Source organism: Vipera berus, assembly GCF_964194415.1.
Source record: "Vipera berus genome assembly, chromosome: 3".
NCBI classification, from domain to species: Eukaryota; Metazoa; Chordata; class Lepidosauria; order Squamata; family Viperidae; genus Vipera; species Vipera berus.
In genome coordinates, this window is record NC_138204.1 from 216,201,836 (window position 1) to 216,216,163 (window position 14,328).

At 49.9% G+C, this 14,328-nt stretch overlaps 1 protein-coding gene across 1 annotated transcript in view; it reads right to left on the minus strand.

The window, feature by feature from the left end:
- Positions 1-13,943, minus strand: part of LOC308665245 (1-phosphatidylinositol 4,5-bisphosphate phosphodiesterase gamma-1-like) — a 99,225-nt gene extending 85,282 nt beyond the window's left edge. The window contains exons 1-2 of the mRNA XM_081323015.1: positions 13,860-13,943; positions 12,583-12,912 (exon numbers count right to left, since the gene is read on the minus strand). Coding sequence (XP_081179141.1) covers positions 12,583-12,817 — 235 coding nt within the window. The 5' untranslated portion in view covers positions 12,818-12,912; positions 13,860-13,943. The remainder of the gene's footprint in view (positions 1-12,582; positions 12,913-13,859) is intronic.
- Positions 13,944-14,328: the final 385 nt, after the last annotated feature.

Below are 14,328 nucleotides of genomic sequence, written 5' to 3' on the forward strand. Positions count from 1 at the left end.
AAAAGACGCTGCACTACGTCAAGGAAATGGGCACAATCCTGCCTCCTACAAGCTGTTTTGGTCCAGCTTCCCTGTGGTTTCACAGTAAAATCTTCTGTGGATCCAGTGTGTGGTTGGCTAATAACAAACAAAGAACGGTTGGGAGAATTGGATATGTCTAAAAAACTCGAACGCTGGGCGCTATCTAACAAAAAACTCTCCAAACCGCCGCCATCCCGTTTGCACAGCTGCCGCGTTCGTCCATGTTTGACGAACGCGGCAGGTCTCCGAACGGGACGGCGCGCACCTCTCCAAAGGGGAGACCCGTCGCTGCGCAGGTGCCTCCCATTTTGCGCATGCGCAAAATGGTTTTTGCACATGCGCGTGAGTGGACACACGCACACGCACTTTTTGCGGCTCCCACTTTTTTGTTTGTGTGATGGAACCGGTTCTGAGTGGCTTTTCCTTTTTCCGGTTGCCGACCCCTGGTATAAGGGGTACCTTGCTCAATAGTAGCAACTGCGAGAGGGATCTCGGAGTCCTAGTGGACAATCCCTTAAATAGGAGCCAGCCGTCTGCTGCAGCTGCCAAAAAAGCCAACACAGTCCTTAGGCTGCATTAACAGAGGGATGGAATCAAGATCAGGTGAAGGGTTAATACCACTTTACAAGGCCTTGGTAAGGCCACACTTGGAATACGGCATCCAGTTTTGGTCACCACGATGTAAAAAAGATGTTGAGACTCTGGGAAGAGTGCAGAGAAGAGCAACAAAGCCGATCGGGGGACTGGAGGCTAAAACATAGAAGGAACGGTTGCTGGAATTGGGTCTGTCTAGTTTAATGAAGAGAAGGACGAGGGGTGACATGATAGCAGTGTTCAAATATCTCAGGGGCTGCCACAGAGAGGAGGGGGTCAAGCTGTTCTCCAAAGCCCCTGAACGCAGGACAAGAAGCAAGGGATGGAAACTAACCAAGGAGAGAAGCAACCTCGAACTAAGGAGAAACTTCCTGACAGTTAGAAGAATTAACCAGTGGAACAACCTGCCTCCAGAAGCTGTGAATGCTCCAATACTGGAAGTTTTAAAGAAGAGACTGGACAGCCATTTGCCTGAAATGGTGTAGGGTTTCCTGCCTGAGCAGGGGTTGGACTAGATGACCTCCAAGGTGCCTTCGTATTCTATTCTGTTATTACTTCCTAATTTCTCAGAAGTCACTTTGGGCTTTAGGAGACGCATGAAGGAGACGGGCACAATTTATGCATTTGGGAGAGGGCCATTTGTAGGAAACAACCCCCCATCCGTGTGGGAGACCCCCCCACCTAGAACACCCTGTCTATCCCCTCCCTCCTCTTTCCCTGCATCTGTTGCCCCCTCTATAATCAGAGCCCCCCACCCCCACATCTATACAGTAGCTATTTCCTAGGGAGGAAACTTTCCATAAAGAACAGCAACCTGCAAACTATAGAAAAACAGGCCGCCTAAGAATGTCGATTATTTTGCTTTTTTCTGCATTTCTTCTAAATGAGCCGTGTTTAGAGGTTTGCTTGAGTCGTCGGTTTTATCCCGATAAGGTTCGCTTTAAGTGCCCTCTTGCAAACCGCTCTGGGCAGTGTGAAAAAGAGAATAAAAGCGACGATACACAATTAGTGCTCAATAACAATTGTCTGGGATCAGCAGTTAAATTCCCCCCGATTTATAAGGAAAAAGGGAAAACGTTATTCAGATGTTCCCTAGACCCGGAACACAACAAGAAAGGTGACTTGAGATGATGCACGGACACAGCACATCCTTGCCACTGGGATGGAAAATGTGTCGACTCACGACTAAACTCTGGTTTAAATCCACGGGACTGAATTCCTCAGCAAATTCCTTCGGCTTTTTTTTTTTAACAACATGGTAGGCACAACCGTGCCAATAAGGAAGCCAATTTGGTCTAGCCATTAAGGCAACCGGCTAGAAAGTGGGACACGGTGAGTTCTAGTCCCATCTTAAACATGAAAGCCAGCTGGGTGACTTTGGGCCAGTCACCAGGAGGCTGTGAGTTCTAGTCCTGCCTTAGCTATGAAAGCTGGCTGGGTGACTTTGGGCCAATCATCAGGAAGCAGTGAGTTCTAATCCTGCTTTAACCATGAAAGCTGGCTGGGTGACTTTCGGCCGGTCACCAGGAGGCTGTGAGTTCTAATCCTGCTTTAACCATGAAAGATGGCTAGGTGACTTTGGGCCAATCACCAGGAGGCTGTGAGTTCTAGTGCTGCCTTAGGCATGAAAGCTAGCTGGGTGACTTTGGGCCAATCACCAGGAGGCTATGAATTCTAGTCCCGCCTTAAGCATGAAAGCTGGCTGGGTGACTTTGGGCCAATCATCAGGAGACGGTGAGTTCTAGTCCTGCCTTAGGCACAAATGCCAGGTAGGCCTACTCCTTTCTCTCAGCCCAGCCCAGCTCACAGAGTTGTTGTTTTGGGGAAAATAGGAGAAAGAAGGTGTGTTGGATATGTTCATTTCCTTATTTGTAAAAATAAATACTGTACAAACAAACACAATTGCTATTATCCTTGTCATCTTCTCATCCTTTTTCATCGTTCCTACTATTTTCTCCTATTGGTATCTTATGATTCATGACTGTAACTATGATTTATGATCTATGACCTGTCGCTTTGTATGTATGCTGAGAGCTTACGGACCGCAGACAAATTCCTTGGGTGTCCAATCAAGAATTGAGAATTCTTTATTCTTGACTGGACACATAAGGAATTTGTGTCCGGTGCATGAGAATAAAGAATTCTTTATTCAATATAATAAATAATAAAACAATTGGCCAATAAAGAATTCAAGAGTTCAAACAACCCTTGTCCCTTTCTTAGATGTCCTGCAAGGTCCCAACTCACCAGCCTAGATAGATAGATAGACAGACAGACAGACATGGATGGATGCATGCATGGAGATAGGTAGATAAGGGATGGATGGATGGATGGATGGGTAGGTAGCTAGGTACAGAGATAGGTAGATAAGATGTTGGATAGATAGATGAATGGATGGATGGATAGATAGATAGATAGATAGATAGATAGATAGATAGATAGATAGATAGATAGATAGATAGATATAGGTAACGATAGATGGATAGATAGAGATAGAAAGATAAAGACAGCGATAGATATAAATAGGTAACAATATATTGATAGCGATAGATAGCAATAGAGATAGTGAGATAGATAAATAGATATGGATAGGTAACAATAGGTAGGTAGGTAGGTAGGTAGGTAGATAGACAGACAGACAGACAGACAGACAGAGAGACAGATAACCTTTATTGTTATTTTTTTACTGTGGGCACAATGGCACACATTAAAAATGAAATTCAAGCCAGCTGCCCTTGTCCTGGCATTTTTCTCTCTGGCACAAACGGAGAATATATTTGGGCTGGCATTTTCCCAGACCATTACACTGCAAAACAAAACAATTTAGAAAAAGAAAAAGGAAAGGAAGATGGGGAGGGTGGGGGCTGGAGTAGTGAACGGGCCGCATGGCAAAGAGAACGGAAGAGGTTTCTGCTGTGGTGAGACGCTGCCGGCACAACTAACCGCTTCCCTGCCCACTCGGTGGGATTGGCCCCAGGTGGTCTGCCAAAAAAAGGAAACGATGCCCTAAAAACAGCCACCCCCTCCCGGAAGGGTCACCTCGGAGGATCACCAGGACCTCTGGATGATTCACAGCTGTATTTCCATTTCCCCCAGCATCTGGCACAGCCTCCCACTTCAGAGACCCTGGTCGTCAAACGGGAGGCCGATGCGTTCCTGCATTAACACTAAAACATATAAGGAAGTGGAAGCCCACCCCTCCTCAACTCGCCAAGACTGAATTAGAGAATTAAAGAAGCATTAATCCAGATGTTAGCCACGTTCCTAAAGATTGCACCAAGGACCTCAAGGACTTGGGAAAACTCCCTTCAGCCTAGTTGATTGATGTGAATGAAGCTGGGTGACAGGCCACAGTTTGAGTGACAGGCCAGGGTTCATCAGCACCCATCCTCAAAGGGATTCTGGGAGTTGAAGTCCACCATCTTGAATTGGCCGCTCTGTCCTTGGGGGTGGTTTAAATTACAGTTGAAATTACAACTGTCTGCCTATCATCAACCACTTCAAAGGAAACGTTATTGACCTTCGCGGACATCCTCATTAACTTCTCCCTACCGTCCAGAGGGCAGATGGCTATGTTGTGATTCAGGGTCAGCCTGTGGGTTCAGCGGTTGGGTCGGACGATTCAGAGGAGGAGGAGGGGGGTGTTGAAGAGCTTGCTGAGGGGGTTGAAGATCTTGCTGATGAGAGCCCTCAGCCAGGCCCCTCCCACCTGGTCACGACGGAGACCCAGCTGTGTGAGCCTGACAGCGTGGATGAAGATGACCCACAGCTGGCCCTGTTCAAGGACGCCCGACGCAGGAGGCAGTCAATCAGGAGTAAACAGAGGAAGGCAATGGGGCACCTCGGAAGGAGGCAGAGAGAAGCCACGCCCTGAACTGTATAAAAGGGGAATGCGTGGGAGGGCTGGTTTGCTGAAGGCAACCGCTTGAATAGTTCCTGTTTCATAGCTCCTGCTTCATGGTTGGTGTCTTGTTTGCTCTGTTTTATGTTAATAAATTTGGCAGGCTTAATTCCAGCCTCTTGCCGTTTGTAAAGGGGTTGTCCCTGCCTTTTCTGCAGGGCCGGTAGCAGGCTGGTACAGAACAGGCTAGCCATTTGGGGGTCTGCCGTCTGGACCAAAAAGGGTTTTCCAGATTGACCATTGCCAACCTGGTACCAGCTGATCTGAGATGCTCAACTCCCAGAAAAATGGTTGTCCAGTCTCTTCTGAAAAGCCTCCAATGATGGACGTCTGAAGGCAACTTCTGTTCCACTGTTTGATTGTCCTCACTGTCGGGAAGTTTCTCCTTAGTTCCAGGTTGCTTCTCTCCTTGATCAGTTTCCATCCGTTGCTTCTTGTCCTGACTTCAGGTGCTCTTCTCTGTGGCAGCCCCTCAGCTACTGGAAGGCTGCTATCGTGTCCCCCCTAATCCTTGTTAGGTTAAACATAATTAGTTTCCTTAGCCATTCATCATACAGTTCAGCGTCCAGACCCTTTATCGTCTTTCTTGTTCTTCTCTGCACTCTTTCTGGGGTCTCAGCGTTGTTTTTATATGGTGGTGACCAGAACTAGATGCAGGATTCCCACTTCGGCCTCACTAGTTTGGTAAAAGCAGAAGAGAAAGAAAGAAAGAAAGAAAGAAAGAAAGAAAGAAAGAAAGAAAGAAAGAAAGAAAGAAAGAAAGGAAGGAAGGAAGGAAGGAAGGAAGGAAGGAAGGAAGGAAGGAAGGAAGGAAGGAAGGAAGGAAGGGAGGGAGGGGAGGGAGGGAGGGAAGGAAGGAGAAGGGAAGGGAGGAGAGAGAGGGGAAAATGAAGGAAGGAAGAAAAAAGGAAAATAAAGGGAAGGGAAGAAAGGAGAGGAAGAAGAAAGAAGGGAGAGAGGGAGGGAAGGAAGGGAGGAAGGGAAGGAGGGAAGAAGGAAGGAAGGAAAAGAGAAAAGAAAGGGGAGGGAAGACAGGAGAGGAAGAAAAAGTAAGTAAGTAGGAAATGAAAGAAGGAAGGAAGGAAGGAAGGAAGGAAGGAGGAAGCAGAGGCATTTGTGCATGCACACATACATGCATCCACCTAGGCACGCAAATGTGTTGTCCACACGGAGGCCCTCCTTATCTATCATGGCTTGTCAGCAGCCCATCTCTCCAGCTTTCCTTGCCAGCCTTTTGTGTTCCCAAATTCTCACTTTATTTATCCGTTCGATTGATGGACTGGTTTCCAACAGCCGCCCATCTCAGCAAACCACTCCGTGTGGCTCACAGTTCATGGAGGGGGGGAAAAAAACCAACAACATCCCAAAAGGAAAATCGAGGGCCAAAGCTCAGATGCGGCCACCCTGGGGGGACGGGGGGGGGGCTTCGCGAGATCTTTAGGGGGAAAAGGGACGTCGGGCAGAGTTTTGTGATGGCAGCAAAAGGAAAAAAAAAACCCCACCCGTTCTGTAGATCTGGGGAGGCAGGAAACCCCTTTCTCAGCATCCAACCCCCCCCACCCCGCTTCCATTTGCAGCTGGACTGCATGGACTCTGGCGGGCAGAGGCAGGAAAGAGAGCCTTGGGGGGGGGCAGCCAGGAAGAGGAAGTGTCCGTGGCACCATGTGCATCCGGAACAGTGTCCAGCACATCACTTTGCAACCTTGCATGTCCTGGAGGTGGGTGGGGGGTGGGTGGGAAGGATCCCTCCCTCAATAACCTTTTGCCATAGACGGCGTTCTTTCCTGGCCCTGCACATCCTGGGGCATGGTTGATTTGATGCAAGCCAGGTTCCGGGGGGGGGAGGATTCCTCTTCCCCCATACCTCTGTGGCCACCCTCTCTCCCTTTTCGCCACAGGCGTGGACGGTGGGACCCAGCGTAAGTTCTCTTTGCACAAGAGCAGAGTTGCAATCCCTTTTCTGTTCACGTCAAGGGTTTGTGCGGGACAAGCTCCCGGTGGGGTGGGGGGGTGGGAATCACGCCTCGTTATTCACAGTTATTGCCGTGAAAAAAGACGTAAGGCAGGTGGGTTTCTTCCTGCCAATATCTCGGGGGCTGCCCCAAAGAAGAGGGGGAAATCAGGCTATTTTTCCAAAGCAACTGAAAAGGCAGGAGAAGCAGCAAGGGATGGAAACTCATCAGAGAGAGAAGCGACCTGGAGCAAAAGAGAATTTTTCTTGCCTGGGAGAAGAATTAACCCATTGCCTCCGGAAGTTGTGGGTGCTCCATCACTGGAGGTTTTTAAGAAGAGATGGGAGGGCCATTTGAGCAGGAATTGTCTTGAGCAGAGGGTTGGACTAGATGACCTACGGGGTGTCCCTTCCAACTCTGTTGAAAAGGGAAGAGGGATGCTATGTTCTTATCCTGAAGGTGGCCAGAGGGAAAGGGGAGATGGGTGCCGATCGTTGTCTTATCCGCAGCATTTGGGAAAATTGATCGATTGATTGATACTTGCAATTTCAATCAAATGAATCGTAATTTCATCAGGATAGGAATCTTCGCTTTCTATCCTGATAATTATATAAGAAGAAACATAGGGCAGCTATGTTGATTCTACGCCAGTGTTTGTCAAATGTGGTAACTTTAAGATGCATGCACTTCAACTCCCAGAATTCCCCCAGCCAGCAAACGTGGACTTCAACTCCCAGAATTCCCCCAGCCAGCAAACGTGGACTTCAACTCCCAGAATTCCCCTGCCACCAAATGTGGACTTCAACTCCCAGAATTCCCCCAGCCAGCAACCATGGACTTCAACTCCTAGAATTCCCCCAGCCAACAAACGTGGACTTCAACTCCCAGAATTTCCCCGGCCAGCAAATGTGGACTTCAACTCCCAGAATTCCCCTGCCACCAAATGTGGACTTCAACTCCCAGAATTTCCCTGGCCAGCAAATGTGGACTTCAACTCCCAGAATTCCCCCAGCCAGCAAATATGGACTTCAACTCCCAGAATTCCCCCAGCCAGCAAATGTGGACTTCCAGAATTCCCCTGCCAACAAATGTGGACTTCAACTCCCAGAATTCCCCTGCCACCAAATGTGGACTTCAACTCCCAGAATTCCCCTGGCCACCAAACGTGGACTTCAACTCCCAGAACTCCCCCGGCCAACAAATGTGGACTTCAACTCCCAGAATTCCCCTGGCCACCAAACGTGGACTTCAACTTCCCCTGGCACCAAATGTAGACTTCAACCCCCAGAATTCATCCAGCCAACCTGCGGACTGGGCAATTCTGGGAGTTGAAGTCCACATACCTTAAAGTTGCCAAGTTTGCAAAAACACTGATCTAAACTGATCCTTTCTGGCAGGAAAAATAGAAAGTCACCAGATCTAAACTAATGAACAAAAGTGTTTTTTGTGATAGGTGTGATCCGATGGGAATAGGGCAGAAACTCATCCTGGCTACTATTCCCACAATCTGGAAACCGTCACGAGTGCAAATTCCTCTATTTTTAGCTATCCTCCAGCCAGCAGGCAAAGGCATTTTTATTTCAATTGCAATTCAAGTGAAAATGAAATCATTTCAATTGCAGCTTTTAAACGGACCGTCTTAAGCGGTTTTGACTAGACACGGATAAGGACCGAATTTGCAGAATTAACTCATTTCCTGAGGGCAACAGAGTTCACGAAGCTATAAATTATCCATATGTTGTGTCCACCTAACACTCCAAAACACAAAGCAGAATTAAACCCCTACCTGAAGTAAAAGCAACACAACTGTCAGGTTTCAAACTGACCTGAATTAAGTCAGTTTACAACAAGGGCCTTCAAACTTGGCCACTTTCAAGACTTGTGGACTTCAGCTCCCAGAATTCCTCAGCCAGCTGGCTGAGGAATTCTGGGAGTTGAAGTCCACAACTCTTAAAGTGGCCAAGTTTGAAGACCCCTAGTTTACAACGTCTTTTCTCTCTTTTTAAGAGTTATTTCAATCCAGCAGATAAAAGTGCGAGGATATTTATCTGTCATTCTTCTCCACCAGGGAACCTGGGACTACATCTCCCAGAATCCCCGGCTTGGATAGGCGAGCTGCTGAGGTAGAATGGCTCTGTAGAATTAGTCCTTGACTTACGACCCAAATTTCTGCTGTTAAGCGGGATGGTTGTTAAGTGAGTCTTGCTCCATTTTACGACCTTTCTTCCCACAGTTGTTAAGTGGATCACTGGAGTCGTTAAGTTACTAAAGTAGCTGTTAAATGAATCTGGCTTCCCCCATTGGCTTTGCTGGTCAAAAGGTCGCAAAAGGAGATCGCGTGACCCCAGGGGGACCTTGCGACTGTCGTAAATATGAATCAGTTGCCAAGCATCCGAATTTTGATCATGTGGCCGTGGGGAATGCAGCAACAGTCATAAGTGTGAAAACTGCCATAAATCACTTTTTTCAGGTCCGTTGTAACTTTGAATGGTCACTAAGCGAGTGTTGTAAAACAAGGAGTAGCTGTGGGGGCCTCTGATTTGTCCAAATCAATTCCCAGAGATGCTTCTCAGCTTGTCGGGGTGAACCACAGGCTTCACATCTCAACACAGGCTTCACAACCCAGCACAGGTTTCACATCTCAACACAGGCTTCACAAGCCAGCACAAGCTTCACAACTTAACACAGGCTTCACAACTCAACACCCAGCATAGGCTTCACAACCCGGCACAGGCTACACAACTTGGCATAGGCTACACAACTCAGCATGGGCTTCACAACCTGGCACAGGCTTCACAACTCAACACAGGCTTCACAACTCAGCACAGGCTATACAACTCGGCATAGGCTTCACAACCCGGCACAGGCTTCACAACTCGCTGCTGCCAAACCCCGGCTGTTTATTCATTTAGCCACAAACACAGTCATCCTTTGTGTGACACCCAGCCGGACCTGGCGCCCGGCAGGGCCGGATCCGTGGGCCAGGAGGAAGCGGGCGAGATAATGAAACCGAGGCGTGTTTGCCTTTCGGCACCCCTTCACTTTCACCGGTCCTTAGGGGGAATTGTGAGCATGGATTCACCCTTTTCGACCCACAACGTGGATCCCCAAACCTAGAAGATATTCATTGGGGGGGTAAAGGGGGGGGCCTTGGATTCGTGTGGGACAATCTGCAAAAAATTAAAAGTGTTTTTATCCCTGGGAAAAAGCCGGACAATTGATTCAACCTGAAAACGGAGTTGAACAAACCTAAAGAAGCAGGAATCTAACTTCCACTGTCTGGTTTCACAACCAGAGCATCAAAGTATTCCAGTATTTGAGGGGTTTCCGCAAAGAAGGTGGCAGGGGGTGGGTGGGTTTCAAGCTATTCTCCAAAGCCCCTGAACGCAGGACAAGAAGCAACGGATGGAAACTAATCAAGGAGAGAAGCAACCTAGAAGTAAGGAGAAACTTCCTGACAGTTAGAACAATTAACCGGTGGAACCACCTGCCTCCAGAAGCGGTGAATGCTCCAAACACTGGAAGTTTTTAAGAAGAGAATGGACAGCCATTTGCCTGAAATGGTATAGGGCAGGGGTAGGCAACCTCGGCTCTTTTATGACTCGTGGACTTCAACTCCCAGAATTCCTGAGCCAGCCATGCTGGCTCAGGAATTCTGGGAGTTGAAGTCCACGAGTCATAAAAGAGCCGAGGTTGCCTACCCCTGGTATAGGGCTTCCTGTTTAATCGGGGTTGGACTAGATGACCTCCAAGGTCCCTTCCAACTCTGTTGTTCTATTTCCTGTTTTCAGATCCGGACAAGGTTAGCACTCTATTATTATTATATTATATTATAAATTATTCTCCAAAGCGCCCGAAGGCAGGACAAGAAGCAACGTTTCCTGCCTTTGGGCACTTTGGAGGTGCTTTGGAGAATAGCTTGACTCCCTCTTCTTTGGGGCAGCCCCTGAGATACTGTAGCACTGCTATCATGTCCCCCCTCGTCCTTCTCTTCATTAGACTAGACATTCCCAATTCCAGCAACCGTTCCTTGTATGTTTTAGCCTCCAGTCCCCTGATCCTCTTTGTTGCTCTTCTCTGCCCTCTTTCCAGAGTCCCAACATCTTGTTTTAACAGAGTCCCAGAGGAACAGAAATTGGCAAGATGACAATTGTGTCTGTAACAATCCATTCATTTGTTGCAACAGCTTCTGGTCATCTTGGGACCACCTTCCTCTGGAAGCAGAGAGGTGATGATGACAGCTTCATAGTAACTGCGATCCCAGAACAATGATCAAAGAATGCTAGCTTAAAGGACCAGCAGATTTATGAGGGCACCTTGGTCCTCTCTGAGCTTGGTGGTTTCCTTGCAGATGTTTCATGACCCAACTAGGTTACATCATCAGTGCTAGAAAGGTTTGTGGAAGGGGGGAGGAGGAGGAGGAGGAGGAGGAAGAGGAAGAGGAAGAAGAAAAGGACTGTGGGGTTCTTGGTGCTCTCTGAGCTTGGTTGTTTTGTTGCAGACATTTCATTACCCAACTAGGTTACATCATCAATGCTAGAAGGAAGGGGGGTTTGTGGAAGGGGGGAGGAGGAGGAGGAGGAGGAGGAGGAGGAAGAGGAAGAAGAAAAGGACTGTGGGGTCCTTGGTGCTCTCTGAGCTTGGTTGTTTTGTTGCAGACATTTCATTACCCAACTAGGTTACATCATCAATGCTAGAAGGAAGTGGGGTTTGTGGAAAGGGGGGAGGAGGAGGAGGAGGAGGAGGAGGAGGAGGAGAAGGAGACTGGACTAGATCTCCAGGCCCCTTCCAACTCTTATTCTGAAACACATTACGGACAGATCCCATTTAGAACTAAGGAGAAATTTCCTGACAGTGAGAACAATTCACCCATGGAACCACTTGCTTCTAGAAGTTGTGGGTGCTCCATCACTGGACATTTTTAAGAAGAGACTGGACGGTCATTTGTCTGGAATTGTACAGGGTCTTGTGCTTGAGCAGCGGGGCTGGACTAGAAGACCTCCAAGGTCCCTTCCAACACTGCTATTCTATTAGAGGCAGAAGTCCTGCTTATTCGATTGTCTGTCTATTACTTATAGCTCCTCAAGGCCTTTTTAGATCTCCCTGTACACTCAGGAAAGCAGGTTAAAAACCCAAAGTATTGATTGGGGTGTCTTCTCCCACGGCTCTCTCTGCCACTCCACAGGAAAGAGGCAGCTGAAGCTTGAGCTACAGCATCAGCACAGCACCAAAAGGAGCCCAGGGCTCCCTCTGATGATCAAGTCAATCCCAGATGTCAACAGTCTGATGCTCAAGTAGGTAATTCAAGATGTAATTCAACAGGCAGCACCACACATGATCCAGATGAATTAAACCAGGGGTCTTCAAACTTGGCCCTTTGATGACTTGTTGAAGTGCCTGGCTGGGGAATTCTGGGAGTTGAAGTCCACAAGTCATCAAAGGGCCAAGTTTGAAGACCCCTGCCTGTGGAGTTCAACTCCCAGAATTCCCCAGTCAGGCACGCTGGCTGAGGAATGCTGGGAGTTGAACTCCACAAGTCATCAAAGGGCCAGGTTTGAAGACCCCTGCCTGTGGAGTTCAACTCCCAGAATTCCCCAGTCAGGCACACTGGCTGAGGAATGCTGGGAGTTGAACTCCACAAGTCATCAAAGGGCCAGGTTTGAAGACCCCTGCTTGTGGAGTTCAACTCCCAGAATTCCCCAGTCAGGCACGCTGGCTGAGGAATGCTGGGAGTTGAAGTCCACAAGTCATCAAAGGGCCAAATTTGAAGACCCCTGACCTAAAGCCAAGAGCCCAAGGAGGCCACCGAAGGGAGAGGAGGAGGAGAAGGTCCCACCCTTTGGACCAAGAACGGTACAATCCGCCTGCGTAGGCCAGGGGGAAATGTTCTGGAGTAGAATGGCAGGAAGTGAGAGAGACCCAGGTCTTCTCCTTCTCCTGTTCTTTTGAGGAAGGTCGGGCCAGATGGGTGGAAAGTGCCCTTCCTGGTCCTGGGAATTCCAGAACGTGACCTCCCAACAGCTCTGGAGGCCCCAGCTGAGGAGGCCTCCCTCCTTTGGCCCCGTCCGTCCTTTGGGGTGGTTCTCCTGCTCCAACCAGCCCCCTGACACTCACCGTCCCCTTCCACTTTCTCCGGGCTTCGGCTCCAGACGATCTGGCGGCTCTTCAGCCGGACTTGGAAACTCCTGCGTTCGGGCCGCTGGGACTTCTTCTGGTAGAACAAGGTCAGGACGGTGCCCATCTCCAAGCACCTGAGGACCTGGGCCAGGTCTGGCCCGTTGGTGGCCTCCATCCGGGAGGGGTCTTCTGGGAAGCCATTGGTGGTGCTATTCAGCCTGGAGAGAGCCATCTTTCAGCACATGGCCCGGCGGGGTCCTGGCGACGGGGGTCTCCTCCGGGTGGCTGAGGCGGGTTCAGAGGGTGAGGGTGGTGCCCTTCAGTCCCCTGGGGGAGAATTTGGGAAGGTTGGTCATCGTACAGGTGAAAGGAAGAAAGAGAAAGAGAAAGAGAGGGAGAGGGAGGGATGAGATAAGGAAGGAAGGAAGGAAGGAAGGAAGGAAGGAAGGGAGGGAGGGAGAGAGGGAGACAGAGAGAGGGAGAATAGGAAGGGTCGGCAGGAGGGATGAGAGAAAAAGGGGAAGGGAAAAGGAGGGGAGAGGGAGGGAAAGAGAAGAAAGGGAGGGAGGGAGGGAGGAAAAGAGAGAAAGAGGAGAGAGAGGGAAGGAAGGTGTGGTAAGGAAGGAAGAGAAGGAGGGAAGAGAGAGAGAGAAAAGGAAGGATGGAAGGAAAGGAACCAGGAGAAAGAGAAAGAGAAGGGAGGAAGGCAAGGAAAGCGGAGAGAGAGAGAAAGAGAAGGAAAGGAGAAGAGAGATAAAAGAAGGAAAGGAAGGGATGGTAAGGACGGAAGGAGGCAAGGGAGAAAGGGAAAGAAGGAAGGAAAGGAACCAGGAGAGAGAGAAGGGAGGGAGGAAAGAAAGAAAGAAAGAAAGAAAGAAAGAGAGAGAAAGAGAGAGAGAGAGAGAGAGAAAGGAAGGAGGAAAGAAAGAGAAAAGAGAGAGAGAGAAAGGAAGGAAGGAAGGAAGGAAAGAAGGAAGGAAGGAAGGAAAGGAAGGAGGAGAGATAGAGAGAGAGAAAGGGAAGGAAGGGAGAAAAAGGGAAGAGGAGAGAGAGAGAGAGAGAGAGAGAGAGAAAGGGAAGGGAAGGAAGGAAGGAAGGAAGGAAGGAAGGAAGGAAAGGAAGGAGAGATAGAGAGAAAGGGAAGGAAGGGAGAAAAAGGGAAGGAAGGAAAGGAAGGAGGAGACAGACAGAGAGAGAGAGAGAGAAAGGGAAGGAAGGAAGGAAGGAAGGAAGGGAGGGAGGGAGGGAGGGAAAGAGACCCAGGCGATACGCACCTCCCCGTTCCTTCACGGGAGCATCTCTCCCCTCCGGGGGGGGGTCGTGGTGTGGTGTGGGGGGGGAAGCAACCGGCTCCCCGCTGGGCCCGTGGGGAGGGGGCGTCTGGGGAGGGGGGGCCGCCCAGGCACCGGCTCGCATCAGCCCCACCGAGCGAGCGAGCGATCGAGCCCGGCGGCTGCCTTCGCGCAGGGGGGGCGGGCGGGGGTCGCGGCTCCGTCTCTCCGGGCAGCGGCGGCGGCTGCAATGGACGCGCGGAGGAAACGCCGCGGCGCCCGGCCGGAAAGACTCGGGAGGAAGGGAGGAATGTGGGGAAGGGAGGAGCGGAGGAGGAGGAGGAGGAGGAGAGAAAAGCGGGGAGGGGGGGGGGACGCAGCTGGGGGCGGGGGGGGGGCGGGCGGCGGCGGAGGGCGACCCCTGGAGGAGGCCGGAGAGCCTGCAGCCGCCCCAGCTCTGAGCCTCGGGGGG